The sequence below is a fragment of the Typopeltis vanoorti genome, chromosome 5, assembly GCF_054136105.1.
Source record: "Typopeltis vanoorti isolate ZY-2024b chromosome 5, IOZ_Tvanoo_1.0, whole genome shotgun sequence".
Taxonomy (NCBI): Eukaryota; Metazoa; Arthropoda; class Arachnida; order Uropygi; family Thelyphonidae; genus Typopeltis; species Typopeltis vanoorti.
Genome location: NC_143553.1, coordinates 51,283,356 through 51,305,830, shown reverse-complemented (window position 1 = coordinate 51,305,830; position 22,475 = coordinate 51,283,356). Strand labels below are relative to the sequence as shown.

Genomic DNA, 22,475 nt, shown 5'->3' with positions numbered 1-22,475 from the left:
CTTGGTGCGTTTGGTAGATGGATACGTAATATGGTAAACGAGGTGCATGTCTGCTATCTCAGCGTTCGTAAAACGACGTATGTTCTTCGTACCACGTCGAAAGCTTGAATGAGGAAACCCCCAATTGCTCACCTGGAGCGCTGGCGAACAGCGCCACCTATCACTTTCGGGTGGCGTTTCCGGTCATGCTTTCCTATGTGCATATGGTTGAATTTGATAATCTCTACTTCCCCTCAAAGTTTGTACATGGAATTTTGAACCACTCTGTATATATATATATATAAGAATCGAGAACAGGCTTTATCCAATGGAGTAACGCATGTTGCGTCTTTCTTCCAACTGCGTTACGTTGGCACCTATTATTATTTTCATTCTCAGATTCAAGTTCACGATCTCTTGAAGCATGCCATCTGGTGGTGACAAGTGAATTAATCATGCTGCAATAATCTCCGCTTACTTTTTGGAATTTTTATACCTGAATGAACTCTTTTTGGGTTGGTGGGTAGTTCAAGTTGCTCTGAATTATCATTTGATGTTTTGAAAATACATACAGTACTTTTTTTTTTTTTTTGAATTGTGTTATGTTAAGAATACTCAGAAAATGGGTAATCAATAATATCCTGGTAAGCGTTCTGTTAATTTTAAAACATAAGACTAATTTGTAAATAACCTATAAAAAAATCATCAAACTAATGTAAATATAAAAATTGGGGAAAAAACGGGGGGAAACAAAGCTGGTTTATTTTAATTTTAAGAGTTTCCCTAGGATCACAGATTGTGATATTGTCAGTGAAGAAAAGTAGTATAGATAATAAGCAACACTGTGGAAAAAGTAATACATAGCACCGCTCGGAATCGTAGTTAATTATCCCCGAGTCCATTTTACTATACATCTCACAGCATTCACTAAGACACACTTCACGAACTTATTTTTGTCTATTAACCGGACAGTTTTTTTGCCGTTAAAGAAGTTTACGGGGAGGGAAAATATGCAGCTCCTGAGATCGGCTAAACACACCAATTAAAAATACTTTCACGTTATTATGATTCAAAACCCGCTCTTTGCCAACCGAAAGGCCGTAGTATATCTTTCTTCCGATTGCGCCAGGGGGATCTTATTACATGGTCAACAAGTTAAAATATTATTTTAAAAGTGAAATAAACTGAGGAGATTATAATGTATTTCAGTGGGAGAATTCTCCCACCAAAAGAATTTTTTTTTTACAGATATGTACTAAAAATGTAAACCATTGCCATGTTGTTGCAGCCTTTGTGGTTAAGTCATCATTGATGCTATTTGGTTGGAAAATACATATGTTTGAATCCTTCCATAATCACCTTTTTTTTGAAGACTCACTGTTAGCAACTCACTCTAACCATTATTTGATGAGGTAGCTACCATAGTTCTGGGCAGAACAGGGGGTAAGACAGGGATGCATCTTGTTCTCCCTCTTCTTTTTAATTGTTTTCTGGAATATGTCATGAAGCTCTTCATGAATATGACACTGGAATAGTAGTTAGCAGACTAAGAATAAATAACTTCAGAACACACACAATTTACAGACATAGAATACCAGTTGTGGTGGAAGTGGGTGGTAGATGGCATTGATTCGTAGTAGAGGTTCGGTGTAGTGGTTGAGACAGTTGTAGGTCCTCCCGCGACTCTTCAGACTCCTTGGAGGTGTCAGGAATAATAATAATAATGACTTGTGTTTTGCAGACGATATCGATCTTATGGCAGAAAGTGAAGAAGAATTACAAGAGATAACCAGCCACATTTTCAGAACATTAAAAAAGTATGGCTTATACATAAACCAACAAAAACAAGATAACCTCAAATCAGACATTGAATTCTTAAAGATACAAATTGGCAATAAACATATTGAGAATGTAAACAAGTTCACTTATCTAGGAAGCACGTTGAATCAAGATGGTCGCTCAAAAACCGACATTAAATACCGAATTACTAAGGCAACCGTGGTCCTACAGAAGTTAAAACCATTGTGGAGAGATAACAGAATAGCAATCACAACCAGACTAAGACTAACTCCTGTCTTTTGAAATGAAAACTTACAGAAGACTTTTGAGTATTCCCTATACCGCTCATGAAACCAATGAAAATGTCTGAAAACTGATTGATTCAATAGATGGGAGAAAAAGGGAAAATATTCTGACAGATGAAATGGTTTGGACATGTGGAGAGGGCTAATGGCATTCCAAAGCAAGCACTAGAAGGAATTGTTCTGGGATCAAGGGTTAGGGGCCGACCTCGATTAAAATGGACTGATAACATCAAAAAATGGACAAATTCCTTCCTTTCTCAACTGACATCAAGAACAAGAGACCGAGATGATTGGAGGAGGCTAACAAACAATAACACCTACCAGCCATGAGTGACCCAACGGTCCATTTAGGACTACTGGAGAGGAGAAGAAGCTATCATAGTTCTACCTGAACTCATTCACTGAAAAAACATGACTAACTCTGAGATTTTTACTCTTCCTCTCATTTGCCACTTTCCAAACAAAAAATCCATTTCCTGTGACCTTGCTAACCAATCCATTACAGAATTTCTAGACAGTGATCTTTGTTCTCTATATTTTCATCAATCTCATAAAAAATTTTTAACTTCGATTTCTTTCATATCTCCTCCATTCTGCTTATCAACAGATTTTTTTTAACCCAAGGTTACAAAATGATGATATGAAATGGTTGCAAGGAACAATATGATTACAGGTCCATAGACCTGTCATCATATTGTTCACTCACCTCTGATCCTTTTCACCACTTCCTCATCCCCAAGGAATCCAGATAACCAGGTGCATGCAGCAGTTCAGATGTGTCTGTAAACAATGCCTCTTAAATAGAATAATAAGTTTCTTATCTCTACTTGTCAGTGCCTTCTTCAGCAACCAGGTATTCCACTGAGCTATTTTGGCCACTTTTCATTATGCCCTTATCTTTAACTATCTTTCCACTAACATTCTCAAATCCCTGGGAATCTCAATTTCTTGCAGCTGAATTCTGTCAATGTAGCACACACCTTGTAATATTTTCATCCCAAACCTAACGCTTAGCATATCGTCATTAGTCTATTTAAATCACCCTGCAAGAGCTCTACATCATCTTTATAAACTATTGCTCAACCCAGTTATTGTTCTTTAACTTAAGCAAACAGTATGGATATTTTCCCTCAGATTATTTCATTTAGTATTCATGTATACATCAAATAGCAATATCCCAGGTTGAGTGCTGAAGCATATTACTAATTGCCTGCTTTTTTGTGGATTCTATTCTTCCATATACTATTCATCAGTCACTTCATTATCCATATCATTGGCTTTATATTTTTACCCATTTGTTTCAGTTTATACAATAGTGTTCCATGTAGCATCCTGTCAGATGGCATTGCCAACTCCAGCAGTATCGCCATTTCCTTTATCCAACTCACTGAAGCAAGACATGGCATTTACAGAATAGTGCTGGCTTCCATAGAGTATCAAATTCCTATTCACTTCCTGAATTCTGTCACTGAGATCCTGAGATCCACTACTCCTGTATACTGATCAGTGTCTAATTTTCTACTTCTGTCTTGGAGCCTCCTTTATGGAACAGAATTGCTTTTCCCTCTTTCCACTTCCTTGGGCTCTTACTAGATCTGAGACTTAAAAACCTGCTCAAGGACTTCAATGTTGCTTTTGTATTCTTCAGTCACATAGGTCAATATCTTCTCTTATCCCATGGCCATAATCACATCAAGAGTGTACAGTATCCTAAACACCTTCAGTCTTCTTAATAGATGACTCCTGACTTCCTCCAGTTATTTTCTTATATATGCTGTTTCTGCATTATGTATTTTTTTAGGTGTGTCTATAGGTTCTCTACCAAACTAACTACTATCATCCTCCCACTGTCCTTTAATCATGTATGAACATGGGATAAGACAAGATATTGACCTAAGTGATAGAAGAATGCACAAGGAACATTGAAGTCCTTGAGCAGGTTTTTAAGTCTCATCTAGTAAGAGCCCAAGGGAGAAAGGAGAAAGAGGGAAAAGCAATTCTGTTCATGCTTAAAAACTCATTAACAGACTCCTTCCTTCTCTCTCTCTCTCTCTCTCTCTCTCTAACCACTAGTAACATGAGGTTGGTGTATAAAAAAAAGTCATCTACTTATTCTCCATCAGTCAGTATTCACATCTATAACTAATATCTCCACCTGAATGATACATCCTTGCAAAGTGATCACTCAGTTACTCCAATATTTTGGTATTCTGTCACTCCTTATCATCAGCACTGATTAAAGTTATCCTTTCATAATCATTTTTATTTTCTATCATGTAGCAAAATAACGTTTGGATTTCCTTTGGCGTTCTTGGCTAATGTCCTCTTATAATCTTGATTTTGCTTTCCTGCCTATGCTTTGTACTGATTGTGAGACTGCAGATCACATTTCTCTATGTCCCAGCCATAAAATTTCCTTTTTTTTTTTTTCCATATTTTTTTTTTTGTTTTTGTTTTTTTCTTGCTTATTAATGTTACTCATCCATGTGGCTCCTTGATTTAACCTCATGACCTGGATATATACAGTCTGATACTGCTTCAAGCTCTCTAGTAAACCTCATAATGTCCTGCTCTGTAGTTCTACACATGTAACCCTTCTTAATTGAAAATTCCGTATGTTTGGCAACCTTACCAGTCAAGACACATGATTACTCTTCCCCCCACTTAGAGCAAATGTGGATACCTTGTTATAAACAAATCCTTTAATGCAGTTCAGGTAATTATCTTTTAATAACTCTGAAAATTCCATTTCCTTTTCTCCACATGGAGAAAAGGAAATGGAATTGGGGCAGAATTGGGCACTTATGGCATTCTCCCCTTTCCTTAGATATTGATTTGGTATTGGCAGCCAAAAATTTTTCATAAGAAGTTTCCACATGACAGAATTGAAAGTTCTCTTATGGGAGTCAGTGGAAGGCATTCCATAGGAAAGGAGATGTACCAGGATGTAATTTTGATTTATCTAGAGTATGAGTTATCTGGCATCTGTAGCATACTTGGGAAATGCATTAGGGAAATACCAAGTGTATTCTGAGAGTTCTGATCTTCTCATGGGAAAATTGGATAATTTGTATTGTGATTCTTGTATTTGAAATAAGTTCTTTTATCACATATTTATATTGATATTTGAAGGGAATTTTTAGAATGTTTCTTAGCTGGTAAACTTCAATATAATAAAAAAAAATGTTTAAACACAGTGATAATAGTAAGTCTAATAAATTTAGAATTTATACAAAATTAATTTGTTAATTTTAAAATTTCACCTCATTATTATTGTTTTAGTTACACCATTATGAAGTTAGTTAACAGTGCTGAATTATGTGGTCATACTGATCGTGTATGGTGCGTTGCATGGAACTGCCAAGGAACACAGTTAGCAAGCTGTGGAGGTGATAAAACTATCCGCCTGTGGGGAAAGGAAGGCAAGTGTTCAAGAGCTTTTGCAATTCATAATGAATGTGTATTTTCTTGATCATCTAACTAGAGTAATTATTTGGACAATGGATCAGGTGTTAACTAATAAATATTTATTAAACCTACTAGTTTCACCAAACTTTAGCTGTTGGCATCTTCAGGGTAAACTTTTGCAATTGTTTACTAATTTTTCTTCTTTGTCCATTAATTGGGCATGTATGTGTGTGTGTGCACACATATAAGCTAAATATTTATACTGATTTCGAACATCAAAAACATCTGATGTAATCAGAGCTATGCAAAATGGTGATGCATAACAATAAAATGAAGCAAAGTTATTTTATATCATTATATTTAGGTAGAGAGTAGCTCTTGTGTGCCAGCCTGGTTAGCGTATCCACCAGGGATGGCTCGACTGCAGAACTGCAGCATCCCCAATTTTTCTCGATATATAAATATATTTATTAGTTTATTTATATTTGCTTGTAATATTTAATTTTATCATCAACAATCCTATACAATTCTCTTATTTTGTGTAAAAAATAATAAACATCCATCTTGTAGCACTTAGGAGGGTGAAGGACGCTAGCAGCACTGTGTCATACCACGGTGTCATATTGCTATGCGCGCAAGCATATACATGTCATAGTGAGATGCAAGCTATTACCATAATGTGGCACTTTCCTTTTCGCAGTTCCACTGTTATTTATATGCAATTTGCGCCAGTAGTAGGGTGTTCATAGTGCTTATCGTGTTTACTCCGTCTCTTTAAATATTTGGACATTACAATTAAAGGATTTAATTGTAATGTCCAAAAATTGTAAATCCATTCCTTTAATTGTAATTAAAGGAATCGATTTTATTTTGAAGTAATTTTGAATTATACACCAAAGAAGAAGACTAAACAGTATAATTTTATCGATAATAAACAATATTTTTTCATGAAACAAAACAAGAAGAATATATTTTATTTTTAAGTAATTTTGAATTATACCAAACTGTATAATTTTATCGATAATAAACAATATTTTTTCATGTTTAATTTTTTTTTAAATTTTTACCATAATTTTGATATTTTATCCAAACACGTACACTGTACTTACAGTGTGTATGTATATTTCGAACGTTGCAGCACCCCTACGATTTCAAGATACGAGCCACCACTGGTATCCACTCTCCAGCCAAAAGGCTGCGGGTTCAAATCCTGCCATGGGCATGGATGTTTGTGATTGTCTGTGAAAATACTAGTGGTATTGGTTGGTTGGCAGTAGTAGATGGCATTGGTGTACAGATGATGAAGGTAGTTGTGGTTGGTGGAGACAAAGAGGTAGAGTAGGTGCCCTCCCTCGATGAGTCTTTGGACTCCCTGGAGGTGTTGTGTAATAGTATCCAAATGACAGGCCATCCTTGATATAGTGCTTAATGTGATACTTTACTTTACTTCCTTTTAATGTATGGACATATTAGCAATATCTTAAGATAAAGTTAGAAGGTGGTTAGTAATTTCTGCTAATCTCTGGAATGAACTGCACACAACATAATTTGTTTAATAACTAAATAATTATATTAAATATAATTATAAAGGAAAACAAAAGTAAAAAAAAAAAAAAAAAAAGAAGAATATATTCACAAGCAACTAGATATATGGTTATAAATGGCTATAAATAACTAGTGTGTCAGTGCTAAGGACTAAAGTAATACACCAGCATTGAGTCTGAATAATTTCAGAGGGATGATAATACATACTGAATTATGAACATATACAGAAGTAGAAAACAGGCCATTAATTTCACAGGATGCAAATATTGTGAAAGGATAAATACACCTTCATATTTCTTTTTTCAAGTAAGCTTAATTCTGGGTTGAAGCTTGTTGATTTTATATAGAAACATAATTTCTCATATGAATACTCTCAAAATTACAAAATCAAAATTACTATGTGTTCATCATAGTAATTTGCTGACTTTGTCATATCAGTCTTGTCAAGGAATATGGTTTTGGTAGTATACCAAAAGTTTCCATATAACTAGATTTATTACACAGTATGAAATAGAATGTTTTCACTACCTTCTAGTAAAGATAACTTATCATGCTTTGAAATAGTTGAAGTTATTTACTGCCCCAGGTTACTTCTGCCCAACATTTCTTATACTGAAATTCAAGCTCCTTGCTTTCTCTCAAAATTAAATCTCATCTTGCCAAGACATGTAGAATAGCTTAGGTTGATAGTTATTCATTTTGATGATATACAAACAACTACAAGAACAAAGTTAAGATTGTATCAGGCTTCTAATATTCTACTGGATTTCTAACTAGTATCTTCAGAATAACAAAAGAAAAAGAAAAAAAACCTCAACTCCAAACTCAATTCCAATCCAACAGCTGTAGGTTGGAGATGGTCTTAAAATAATAAGTCTCCCAAACTTTTGGCAAATTAATACAGCCACACTTGAAGTTTGGAAGGGTTGAGTGTGCTCCACTGTTGCTTACTCTGCAAATAGTCTCTCAAACTTGCAATAGCTTCTCTGCAATTTACTGTAGTAAATTGCAGAGAATTTACTAATCCAGACTTTCCATAATGATGGTTATAAATGTATTTCTTACATGCTTCAAGACAGAGATATTAACATATCTTCCTGCATTTTTGAAAATTATGGAGACAACTACCGTGTTTGAATGAAAACTTTAGTTTAAATAACTAAAATCTGCAATTCGACGTTTCGACCTTTATGTCAAGGTCATCTTCTGGAGCATACAACTATACACAGAAAACAAGCTACACTACAATCAAACTGGTTTGTTAAAGATACTGACCAACTGCTACAACAATTGTTGGCATAACCTCTGGTGAAAAAAAAAAAAATAAATAAATAAATTATACATCAACGCTAGAGTCCTATTATTAGTGTTATCTGTTGGTTGTAGAAATACATTGGGCGCAACAACAAGTAACTATCTATATACATATAATAACAACATGTTATACCTGTACATTCCAGCCAGTTGGTATGGAATGGCTTCTAATAATAGTTGTAGATTGGCTAGAGTCCTGACTTCTGCTGGATCTTATATATTAGGTAGGCAGTATCAGTTGGTCAGTATCTTTAACAAACCAGTTTGATTGTAGTGTAGCTTGTTTTCTGTGTATAGTTGTATGCTCCAGAAGATGACCTTGACATAAAGGTCGAAACGTCGAATTGTAGATTTTAGTTATATTAAACTAAAGTTTTCATTCAAACATGGTAGTTGTCTCCATAATTTTCAAAAATGCATTCGGATCACCGTGCAAGCCTAAAAGAAAGAATAACATATCTTCCTGTTTGTCCATAGTAGCCAAATTGTAGGCACAGAGCACTCCTACACTGCTGAATGTGTTAAGAATGGAATTGTTGCTTACAAGGCCAAGGATTGCCAATTTAAATATGTGGTTTGAAAGTTGTGTGCAGATTATATTTATTTGCACCTTAGCCATCTTTTCAGCTGTACCCAAAACTATTTCTATACCCTTTATCCTTTTGGGTATAGGGGTGAAAATAGCAGGGTTTCAGAAATGTCGCTTAAAGTTACTAGTCACAGAAAAATTTTATTCACCCATAGTATGAATTGTGGCATTGCTTGTGTGTACACCATAATAATGGTTGTAAATGTGTTTCTTACATTCTTCAAGACAGAGGATATTAAAATATCTATGTGGTAATATATATGTGTGTGTGTGTGTGTATTTCCACTGTTTCAATCTCAGCAACAAAAAGAACACCTTTAATATTAGAATTTAAGACAGCCATATTCTGTGCAAGAATTTGTAAGATATGGCATTTTTCTCTTTTTTAATTTTGCCACTTGTTCATTGTTTTTTTGCCTTATATGTTACATGCTACTTTTTTTTTCTGTTGCCTGCCAGTTAAGGAAGCAAGATAGGTGATGTTTTGAATTGTATTACTTGGAAATTGTGCCCTGTTATTATAATGTTTTAAAAGTGATTTCACTTAATCTTCTGCCCTAAAAGAAAGTACAACAATAGTTCTTGAAAGACTGAAGGTTGTTAAACTATCTGTAAGTACTCTAAGAATTTCAAAAATTTTCAAAAAAAGTGCTATGGGCAATATTTTAATATTGGCCATAGCAAGCATTAGCAGCCATCGTAGCCACGCCTGCAGCACAAAGCAAAGATGTGGGCAACAAAACAGCGACAACAAAGCACTTAGAGTCTCACTACTAGTTCCTCAGATAGACCTCTTGAAGCTTTAAAAATTCTGAAGCAGCAAACTTGACATTATCAAAAAGAAAAAGTTTATGTTGTGATTTTTGGTGCGGTGCCAGTGAACTCATGGCAATTGTGCCAAAATAGACGAATCGGCCTCAAATTCCTCAGCCAGCCATTAAACAATTTCTAAACCTCGGCAAGCACATAGATAGCCTGGAACAGTGTCTTATCATACTTGATGAAACCTTCTCCTGGAAAATTGATGCAATCAAAAAACAAGCTCAAAGCAATCCACAATCAGTGTCTCAAAGCTATTACTGCAAACAACACTAGCAAGCTTCACAATCTCATTGCCTCATCATTTGAAGATATAATTGAAGCAGAAAATAAAAAGTACAATACCATCATTCTAAATTTCCATTCAGAAATTTCTAAAGCAGAGCTAAACGATGATGATTATTATGATAAATGATGATTGCAGGCTTGCTGAACAATGCAACTTTGACCCCAAGAAAATTGTCAGGTTTCACCACTTTCAGTCCCATGATTACAGAGAGATGGAATAAACTTCCTGCACTTCATAAAAGTGACCTGCTATATCCCAGAAAGCAGATGAGTGTTCATATTGGCTATGAAAAACAAGTTGGAAGACACCAACTCTGCAACACTTGTACAAACCTGGACAGATGTGACCTATGCACAACACACAAAAAAAGCAATTATGAAAAGAACTGGAAGAAAAAACAATGGAGATGAAGCATGGTCAATCATTTATAAGGAAGGGATACTAGTGAGAAAAATCAATCTATAAATAATTAGCTTGGAAACCTGATCTCGAATACTACATAGGGAATGTGTGGGATCCATGTCAAAAGCAAACCTCACAGAAAAAACTTTCAGATCCATTTCACAAATATTCTTATTATTATTCCTTCCCCCTGCTCTTTTACCTTCCAGTGTCAAGGATTTTCTATTCATTTAACTACAACCGTATCTTGAGGATAAGGTGGTTAGCCGTATGCCTCCCAGTGTGTCCTATGTCTGTAGAAATGTATGCGTGTTCACAGGCTGGTTTACTTTTTCTGGGGGATAAAAAAAAAACCCAAGTTTCCAGGTGAAATCCCCTCCTCTATCTCTGTATAAGACCGGCTAACTCACCCTTAGTTGAAAGAGACCAGTTAAAGGTTTCTCACATCACCAGGTCTTTCTGACCAAAGGTCTTCATCTATACTGACTGAGCTACGGAGGCTCTTCACAAATATGCGCAATGAAATGGATCTATTTTCTTCCTGACAGAAACTCAAATCTCAACCTCCTCAAACACTACTCATCTGTACTTTCCCAACTACACATTCTTTAACTCCTATTGCATTAGAGGTGGGGGTCTGCACATAACTTTGGCTAAAATTCACCCTACCTCATTCTACCAAATTTACATGCTGTCTCTACCACTTTCCTAATGCCAACATCCCCTCTGAACTCTTCAATTATCTTTCCTTAAATGTTGATTTCCTTCAGTCCAGCTCTCCAAATAGCAAAGTCATTTTCCTCGAAAACTTCCATGTCCACAACACTAACTGGCTGCCTACTTCCAATTACACAGTTCAAGCAGGTAGCATGACTGAGATGTTCACAATCACAAACAATCTCACTCAAATTCATGTCCACCAGAATACCAAACAATCCCAACCACTCCCCAAACATTTTAGAATCTCTTCCTTACCATGATCCATCTAAGTATGCTGTGAATGTTGTCTGTTCTCTAGACAGCTCAGACTACAATGTAGTGCAGATCTCTTCCCCCATGGAGCAATACATATACAACCACTCACATCCACGTATGGCTGGGGTGTTCAACCCATCGATCGCGGAGCGATTTTTGGTCGATCTCTTGTGTATTCCTCCTTACTTACAAATTTAATTAAAACTGCAAACATAATATTTTATTTATCATTATTTTGTATTATTTGTAATTCGCTTTAAGTGTATTGCTATTGTTTATTTATTTTTCTTTAAAATTGTGAAATTAGTAATTTTCTTATAAGTCCGGGTAAATGAATTAATTTGGATCAGTGGAAGTCAAACAGCGAGCTGAGTGAATATGATTATAAGCAAAGTGTAAAAACTTGATTGTAGCTTAAATATTAAATATTCCAAAGCACATTACATCGATTTTTTTTACTTAGGTTAGTTCCATGTGAATATTGTAAAAAAATAAACTTTGTTTGTCTCAGTATAGTTTATATTAGTTGTTTTTGTAAATAACTCTTTTGAAGCTAACCATATATACTGCTTTAATAAGAATATGTTAGAGTGTTAAAAACAAAGGCAATGTTTTTGTCATCAAACCTGTACATGGTGGCATTAGAAAGATTGTTATTGAAACTTGTATGTATGAGAAAGGCTTGCAGGCTCTGTGTAAACATCTCCGAAGTCAGTCAGAAAGAGTTCAAACAACTTTCCGATGGCCGGCAATTTACAATCAAAAGAAAGCGGAGGAGAACAAAAGGCATGCCGAACTTGAAACTTAAGATGAAAGACTTTTACCGATTCTTTGGGGGTTGCCAAACTTCATGCGAGGTCTCAGAGGAGGCCTAATAAAAAGGGACTGAAGCAAGCAGAAGGGGTCCCGGTTCCAGAATTGCTGTCAGAGAGGAGGCTGCCCGGTCCAGAGTCGATGTCAGAGAGACTGCCCAGATCCACGTTAATTGAGAGAGGAGTTTCCCGCTTCCAGAAAGGAGCTTCTCGGTTCGAGACATTGCTAGAGAGAGACTACTTCTAGGTCGCAGACAAGGTTTTAAATTGCCGAAAGGAAGAGTTCCAATTGCTGGAGAAAAGTTTCCAGGCCAGGTTAATGTCAGACATTCACCAGTGTGTTGCGTTTTCATTACAATTTGATGAATCAAACAACTTCACTAATATTGCTCAGTTAATGGTATTTATTCGCATGGTATTTCAAGATTATTCAAGTAAAGAAGAACTTTTGAAAATTATACCATTATTGGGAAGGACTAGGGGAGAAGACATTTTTTTGGCATTTGATGAATTTGTGAAATAACACAAAATTCGGCTTTTTAAACTTGTGTCTATTACTACTGTTGATGCTCCTGCAATGATAGGTAATAAATCAGGCTTCATTTCATTATGTAAAAAGGATCACAAATTCAGATTTTTTAACATACCACTGTATTATTCACCAACAAGTACTGTGTAGTAAAAGATTAAACACAATTACATATTACATTTAAAATTGTAAATTCTGTTCGAGGAAAAGCCCTGTAACAGTATTTAAATTACAGGCAGATGATGATGATAGGGAACTTTTGTTGTACAATAATGTTCGCTGGCTCAGCAGAAGTCAATTTTTAGAAAGATTTCTTGTATTAAGCAACGATATAAAAAATTTTCTTGATGAAAAAGGAGATATTTATCCACAATTGAGTGATAAAAGATGGTTGTTACACTTATCATTTTTAGATTTCTGTATGAAATTAAGCAATTTAAATTTAGAGTTACAAGGTAGAGATAAAAATTTAATTGGCATGTTAAGTTCAATAAAAACTTTCCAACAATACTTACTTTTATTAAAGAAAAATATAAATGACCGCGAATTTAGACATCTCCCATATTTATTAAAATTTTTTGAACAAAATCAAGAAATGCTTCGATGATTTAAAATAATTTAAAAGAATTAAAACATGATTTAAAAGAATTTATTCGTGGAATTAGTTGAGGAAGAAATAAATTCAAGATTTAAAGATTGATTTTAATAAAACTGAAATGATTATCTTTTATCAATAATCCATTTCAAGAAAACTTGAACATCACAGAAATTTCAAATAAAATTAGTGGGCTATTTGATATAAACCAAGCTGAAGTAGAACTTGAGATAATAAACATTCAGAATAGTTTACATTTAAAATCAATAAACAATGAAGTCATTTGGAAGTATGCACATGAAAAATTCCCAATATTAACTGATATTGCACGAAAAATTCTGTTGTGTTTTGGATCGACATACTTGTCGGAATCTGCTTTTTCAAATATGAACGTCATAAAAAAAATCAATTAAGAAACCAAATTACAAATGATCATTTGGATGATTGTCTGTGATTGGCCACTTCTTCATATCAACTTGACTATGAAAATATTGTGAGGTGAGGTCCAAACAATGCCAAATTTCACATTAACTTTTTTTTTTAAATCAACCAGCATTTCCTGTAATTTGTGAGTTTGTAATCAATCTGTTGTTTTTTTCTAACTTTGGTTTTCCAAAATAGAGAAATAAATATTTTATTCCAGTATATTTGTTTTTTTTTTGTTGTATTAAAATAATTAAAAGTGATAAATAAATTTTTAAATACACAAATAAAGTTTTTAGTTGTGTATTTTTTTTAAATTGTTTATTTTTAGTTGTTTATTTGTGCATAATCAGATATCAGGTTGGGGGAATGTGATCTATATAAGAGAGTAGATCGCCAAATAACTTTTTATAGAAAAGTAGCTCGCATAGTAAAAAAGGTTGAACACCACTGATGTATGGCATTATTAGAAAGCCAAGTAGAGTGATCTTTGCAACTTCTACACCTCATTTCCTTGGTCAGATTACTGTTTCCAGCCACCTGAGCCAAACCTATATGCAGAAAGAATCACTAAAATAATTCTCATTGGCATGGAAACGTTTATCCTCTCCACCCTAAATTCTCATCCCCTATCTAACTGACTTGCATCCACTCCATCTTCCTATACAGCCTACACCAAAGCACAGAACAGTTGCAAGAAAATTATCACCACATCGAAAACTGATTTTGACTGAGCTAAAAGCAGGAAACTTGCATCCTGCCCAGATGGCAGCCATGCCTTTTAGCTCAAGCTATTGGCCATAACTTCTGTCCAACACCACTCTCACCACTCCCAGATGGCACTATTGCATCACACACAGAAAAAGCCAACCTCCTTGCTTCCTACTTCTCCAATTCTTGCATAGATGATTATGGTAGATTCCTCCTGCTCTTTCAAACACTCAGCACTCAATGCCACATTTGACCTTTTGCCAGAAAGAGATCAGAAAAAATTTACACCATGGGGGAAGAGATCTGCACTACAGTTATATACAGTTATATGGCACAGGCATATAATTAATATTCCCCCCCCTCTTCATCCAAAAAGTTTGGCATTCTCTTTCACTCTAGATGTTACTTTAACTCCAAACAGGGTCTTGATCCCCTATACAAATCTGCCTGACCATTGAATACTGCTCTCATATCTGGGGTGTGTCCCTAAGAACTTCCTGAAAATACTAGATTCTATACAAAAAAGAGCAGTTAGATTGATTGACCACCTTTCTCTCACTAATACACTCCACTCACTTTTGTACAGATGTTCAGTCTCTGTAGCCTGCACCTTCTCTGAATACTTCTATGGCCATCATTCATCAGAATTGGCATCAATAATTCTCCAATCCGCTTGCAAATTTGTTCAGATGTGTGCAACTAACCCCCCCCCCCCCCCCCCACACACACACAGTTCATCTCCAAACCCACAGAACAAATTTATCCACTTCTTCACTTATCCCTTCCACAACTGCCCTCTGAAACAGTCTTCCATCATGTGTTTTCCAAGGAATACAATCCACAGCTTTTTAAGTCAAGTGTGAAAAAGTTCTTTATTTCCCATCAGCAGTATTAGCGCATTATAGGTATAGGTTGACCAACTTCTCGTGGATGGGTTCTCCATAAAATTATTAGTCTTCCATAACAGGAAGAACTAAATTTCACTCTTATCATCTATCAAAAGTACACTGCAAGCTAAGCTTTGGAGAGGAATTATGTAAACAAATGCTTCTTCCATTTCTATGTGTATGCATCTCATAATAATGGATGAGTTTTTCCTCATTTGAATATTTGAAGAAGCATTTAGAAAACTCACTAATGGAGTCTTTGATTTCCTTAACTAATTTTTGTTTTTACTGCCATCAGCAATAATTTATGCTTAATAAAGCATAAATTTTTTACACTTCATTTTAATACTGTTCTGTTATTGGGTATATAAGCTTTTAAAGTCAGTAAATAGTTTATTAAAGTCTGTGCAGTTATCCGAGTGGTTGTGTGCTCCACAACCATATGCCTGAGAAAGGAGTGTCCTGTGTTTGATTCTCATCGCTGATGTGAGGAGCTAAGGATCTTTCTCAGACATAGCCAAGTTAGCCGGTCTTAGCGTGGACTGTAGGGTTTTTCTCCCCAGTTTACCTGGTGTTTTTCCTCCCACAAAGCAGGTAAACCGGTCTTAAGAACATAACGCTTCACAGACAATTACACATGGTTGAGCATGGGGGTAACGATCCCCACCTCATAGTGAGTTATGAAACCCAAAAATGGGAGGCCTGTAGTGCCAAAGAAGAAGAAATAGTTTATTGAATTTAGCTTTATATAATAATAGGTTATATGAAAAAGTCGCCGCAGGTGTTCAAACATTTTAGAATCTATTTTCCTTTGGAAAGCACCTCATGTATTCATGGATGATTTCTGGCTAAGTGCTAAGTTTATCACAGGTTTTTTTTTGTGCAAATTGAAGTCTCATGAAACATAAATGTTGCTGCTCTTAAAAAGGCCTCAAAAACCTTATAGTAATGTAGAGTTTTTGTCAACAGTCTCAGGATATTTTTAATACATTACAGAATTCAATTTCATCTTTGTAACACTACTACTTGAATTCCTTGAGCTATTTGTCTTGATTGTTTATAGTTGATGACACAACAAAACTCTTTTTTTCAGTGTTTGTAGTATATTTTGATCCCTGATCTTTGCCTTCACTTTTGCACTTCACAAAACTAAAAGGTGTAGTTTGTATTTTCTTTCATTGGTGTTTCATTTTTCAACAGAACATCTAGTTTGTCTAAAGTATGAGCAGAAGCACTCACATTGAGCTTGGTAAACATTGGGGGGAGGGGGTAGAGAGAGAGAGAGAGAGAGAGAGAGAGAAGGGACTGTTAGCGAAGATTTTGTTGATAGGGGGAAAAAAGTAGGAACTAGATTATATCTTTTCGGTATCTTAGCAATCATCTCAGAGATATCTATGATATATGGGATAGGGACTCGCTGTACATGTTCAGGGTTTTGGGAAAAGGGCTTATAAGAGTCCAAGATGCATTTAAACTTCCTAGAAGTGAAATTATTTTGTAGTAAGATGCATTGGATGCTGCTCAATTCTTGTTGAAGAGCTTGGGAATTGGAGCAGATAACACATGCTTTGTTGAGCAAAGATTTGAAGATGCCTATTTTTTTGAGATGGATGATATGCTGAATCTTGCTGTGTGTGTGTGTAACGTCCTGTGAAGGTAGGTTTATGGTGAATGGAAGCAGCAAGTATTTCAGAAGCGATACAGGAATGGATGACATCCAGAAAGGCTATTTGTCCATCCTTTTCTTTTTCCATAGTGAAGTTGATGCATGGGTGTAGGCTGTTGATTTTGGTTAAAAAAAGGTAAGTAGAGATTTTTCTGGGTCTGGCCAGGTGGCAAACACATCATCTACATATTGAACCTAAAAGGAAGGTTGGGGTTGTATTCAAGAGAATAGGAATTCTTCAAGATGCTTAAGTAAAAATTAGCAAGTAGAGATGGTGACAAGGGACTTCCCTTGGTGGTTCCTCTAATCTGTTTGTAGAATTCCTGCAAATGAAATAGCCTGAGTGCATGACAGAGTTGAACAGTTCAATTAAATATGTTATTCACTCTTTTCTTTGTGTTATCATGTTAATTTATAAAACCTTTTAGTAGACATATTGCTAAAACACCAAAGACTAACTTTGAGGACAATGTAGATGACAGGAAAGGAACATTCTTGAAGTGTCTTTTAAAAAAAGTTATATCTAATCCCTACAACATGATTTTGAGAGTATTTAACCCTTAACATTTTTACTTTTAAATAACATTCTAATTGTCATATTTTATTTTAACAACCACTCTAGAATAGATGTTAACATCTTGGTAAAGTTAGTTGGAGTCATGGGGATTCAAAATGAATAATCAATGATATTTTATCTCATTAAAAGCCAGGGTATTTGGTTCATGGGTGTTGTAACTTCTCTTAATACGTTACAACATAAATAAAGATCTTAATAAGTTTAAACATGACTTATATGTTGTGTTCATTCAGAGGCCCCTTCCAGATTGTCTCTCTGAATGATATCAACAGTTTGTGTATGATGGAGCAATATCTTCAAAAAATGAAGGTAGCCAGTGGTGTGGGCCCAGGGATCTATTCTTGAGCCCTGCTATGTTAATGATATTTCATGTGGATGAGCTGCAAATCTTCATTTGTTGGATAATGATGCAAAGTTGGGAAGAATTATAATGAGCATTGCTGATGTAATTCCCTTCAGGAAAAAGGGAATTTTTCACTTTGACAAATGAGTAAGGTTGTACTTTTAATATTGATAAATGCAAGGTGTTGCACTTCGGAATGCAGAGATGAAAAGCTGTGTACCATATTGGTGGAAATGTGCTTCAGGAATTAGGTGAGATTTGATATCTGGGGGGAATGGTTAACAGTGAACTGAAGGTTAGAGAGCACATTGCAAGTGTTGCAAAGACTGCACATCAAATTGCTGCTATGATAAGAAATACAGTGTAGATCACAGAGCTTGGTGGATAAGTAGAAAATAGATATGATAGACATTTCAGTGGGTGAGGGGATTTTATTGGATTAATAAATAAGAGGTTATAAAAACTGTTTGCTATGGAATTATCAGACACAAGGTTTATTATTAATCGTCTGGATTAAGTACAACTTTGGAATTGAAGACACAATTAAAAAAAAAATATATATATATATATATATATATATATCAGGTGCATCATGCTGGAAATCCCTGACTGTGGTTTTCCTAAGATACATAAAAAGAATATTCCTTTGAGACATTGTAAATTGCTTTGGCTTTCTAACTTATAAACTTTCAGCATATTTATTAAATGCTCTCTCCTCATCTACTGGAAATTATTTTTTCTTTTTTGAAAGTTGAAAGATGATTTCAAGAACAACTGTCAGGAATATCCTTATTGCTGACAGATCTTCTAGTTAGTTTTGACATCATTCACCCTTCACAAGTATTCCCTTTACTGATACATTAGAATTATTGTATAATGATTTTTCTCCTGATGTAAAATTATTCGATTTTGCTATACATGCAGATTATTTTTCTTTCCAAAATAAACTTCACAAACACATCAAGGGGATTGCAATGGGATCTCCTATTTTCCAACTCTGGCTAACTCTGACATGAAACATTTGGAAGAACATATTCTTAACATCTTTTCTCCCAAGCCCTCTGCTTGGCTGTGATGGTATATTTGCTATCTGAGACTCTTCATTTTCTGAACCTTATGAATTTCTGAAGAAAACTAATTCAGTCCATCTTAGAATTTAATTTATTGAAGTAGAAGACAATAATTGCCTCCCACATCTGGACATTCTTATCTTTCAACAACCTAATGATAGTCTACAGTTTTCTGTTTACAGGAAATTAAGACATACTGAAAAGTACATTGATGCTGTGTCACATAGTCTGTCTCAGAAGTCGGAGATTATTAAAATGCTAAGTACAGGTGAATGCATTTTATGTTCTGCTGATTATCTTTTGAATAATGATCTGTCTTTCATTAGAGCTACTTTCATCTCCCATAGTTATAGCCCTAAACTAATCAATAAAATAATTAATAATTATGACATCCAAACTCTCCTGTAGAAGCTTATGCAGCTTCAGTTCCATATATTAAGAACTTGTTAGAAAGACTCATGAGACTACTTTGCCAGATTAACCTTCAAGTTTCTTTCCATTTGGTTCAGAGATTAAATTCATTTCTCTCTAAAAGATAAATATCCCTCCACTTGCTTATCCCTGAGTTTATAGGATTCCATACTCGATGTGGCCTTTCTTATTATTGTCAGACTGGTTGTTCTGACTATACATAATATTTTGAATCTTGTAGGCAATTCTTTTGCTCTCTTCCTCCCTGAATAATGTTCATGTTACAATGAGCAAAATATATAGGAGTTGTTAATAAATTCTAATGCCTGTTATGTTTGTTAAACTTTAAAAATAAGTATTATGTTTATTCCATGTTTCTGTAATATATCTAGTTATAGTATCTTTTTCTTGTAACCAAATAGCAAGTGCAATTTTATTTTAAAATGGCAATAAATAAATTAAAAAAAAAATTGTTCTAATATTAATTCTGTAGTACCACTGATCAGTCTTCTGGGTGAATTGTGAGGGTTGCATCTACATGGTAGTCTTTTCTGTCATATTCGTTCATCATGAAAATTACTAATTTCCTAGTAAACGCTTGTATTTCTTAAATTAAAACAGCAGCAGATTTCAGAATTTTAGGATTTTCCAATAGTGATATCATTCAAAAATTTACAAATAAACTTGCAGACTTTATTCTTTTAAAAATTAGTAGGACTTTCTCCAGAAGGATAATGTAAGGATTAATTCACCAGAAGTTCTCATCTCATCATCATCTTCCTTTTACCCTCTTTTACCTTGCGGTGTCGAGGGTTAGTTAATCATTGGACCTCAAACCGTTCACAGGATAGGGTGGTCAGCCCTATGCCCTGGTGTATCCTATGTCCGTAGTGTTGAGTTCTGAAGGCCAGTTTTGCCTGCTTGCGGGATGAAAAACCTCAGATAAATTGGGGAAAAAACCCTACTGTCCACGTCCAAGACCGGCTAACTTGGTTATGACTGAGGAAGATCCTTAAGCTCCTCACGTCATCGACGGGAATTAAACCTAGGACACTCCTTTCCCAGGCATATGGTTGCGAAGCACACAGCCACTAGGCTAACCGCGTGGACAGGCAGTTCACATTCTATCTTAAATAGGAGTCTTCCATAAGTTCAGCGAACTGAACTTGTGAAAGAACTCATTGAAAAGACAGGAAGTTGTTCTATCTTTTCAAGGAGTCTAGTCAAGTTCTTTCCTGCTGTCCTCGTTTTTAATATGATATTGCTATTGATGAAGTCTGTTCATGTACCTAATCTTTCTCAGGACTCTCAGATCTGTAGTCTCAAGTCGTTGGTCAAGTGTTTTATTTCTAATCCAGCTCTCTAATTCCATATAAATTTATTCATTTGATTTCCCACCATACCGGCTTTGTTGATTATGTTGTTTATTTCCATATTTGCCATCTTCAATAAAAATTGTGCGTAAGTAGCTGAAATGTTTGACTTGTTCTATAGATTCTCCATTCACAAGGCAGTTGATATTTTCATTGTCTTTGTCTTGTTATTGCTGATTTTCATACGAAATTTATTACAACATTATTCAATTTAGTCAGGGAATCTTGCAGACTTTTACTGGATTTATTTAAAAGTATAAACCTGCATAAAGTAAAGAGTGAGATTAACATGACAATTTTGATATCAGGTTTAATACAGCTTTTCTTTGTAATGTAATTGTAATGTAGTGTAGTGGCGCTAGTAATGTAGTGGCGTAATGTAGTAGTGTAATGTACGTGGTGGTGAAATGCTTTAAGAAAGTGATTTTTAATTGGTGAATAGTCTGTTTTTCTACGTTTTTGTTTCTCTGGAATACAAGTGTACTTCAGTGGTTGTTTTTTGAAGTTAGTTGTTGTCGCGATATTGTGTATTTTGGTTACCGAGAAGATGGGGTCGGATGCATAACAGTGGAAGACAAGACGAAGCTAAGTTTTCATTACTGTATTTAGTTTTATTTCATTTTATTTGCTGCACTTAATGTTTTATTTTGCTTGTAATTGTTTGCACTTTTCTTATTTATTTATACTCCTTAATATTTATTTAGCGTTTATTTTTGACACTAATTAGCGACACCATTTTGATAATTAACGATTATGCTAGTAGTCTCTCAGTAGTAACAAATGATGGCGGATTCAGCTGCAGTCGCAAATGGCATGTCACCAAGTCCTCCGCCATTTAAGAACTCTATTGTAAGGCATGCAGTACTTGAGGCATGTATGCGTCTTGGGAATTGGATATCTGGCTTGTGAGAGTGGGAAGCGTGTGTGTGCGTAAAGTGCAGGCGGTGGGAGGAAATAAATGCAGTAAATATCTCAATAACTAACCTTGTTGCTCCAGGAACGGGAAATGAATACAGGAAGACGAGTAGTGTGATAGGAGAGAATGAAGAAAAAAAATATGAATGAGAAAATAATAGTTGATAGTGTAGGAGATGGTTTTGTTTGTGAGAGTGAATTTCTGACCTGCAGAGGGAAATGGAGGAGCTGAAAGAGGAGGTGGAATGTCTTGGGAGAAGTATGAAAGATGAGATTAGGAGAATGGAAGAGATAAATGCAAGGCAAATTGGAGTAGGGGAAAGAGAGAGAGTTTTGGGAATGATAGGAGAGGAGAGAATGGAATTGGATGTGGAAATGGAGAGAATGGAAACAGTAGGAGAGAGGGAATGAGAGAGAGGTATGGGAGTATTAGAAGAGGAGAGAATGGAAACAGTAGGAGAGAGGGAATGAGAGAGAGAGGTATGGGAGTATTAGAAGAGGAGAGAATGGAAACAGTAGGAGAGAGAGGTATGGGAGTGCTAGAAGAGGAGAGAAAATGGAAACAGTAGAAGAGAGGGAATGCTAGAAGAGGAGAGAAAATGGAAACAGTAGGAGAGACGGAATGAGAGAGAGGTATGGGTGTGCTAGAAGAGGAGAGTGGAAACAGTAGGAGAGATGGAATGAGAGAGAGGTATGGGAGTGCTAGAATGTGCTAGGGAACTGACAGTACCTTTGACCTGGCTTTTCAATGAAAGTCTG

The 22,475-nt window shown here is 35.3% G+C and overlaps 1 protein-coding gene across 2 annotated transcripts in view; it reads left to right on the top strand.

The window, feature by feature from the left end:
- Positions 1-256: 256 nt before the first annotated feature.
- Ciao1 (cytosolic iron-sulfur assembly component 1) overlaps positions 257-22,475 on the top strand; it is a 102,740-nt gene continuing 80,521 nt past the window's right edge. The window contains exons 1-2 of one of the 2 annotated variants that reach the window (XM_090392427.1): positions 257-498; positions 5,346-5,485. In XM_090392427.1, coding sequence (XP_090248553.1) covers positions 5,356-5,485 — 130 coding nt within the window. In that variant the 5' untranslated portion in view covers positions 257-498; positions 5,346-5,355. Of the gene's footprint in view, positions 624-5,345; positions 5,486-22,475 lie in introns of both variants that reach the window. The other variant, XM_090392426.1, reaches the window with a different exon arrangement.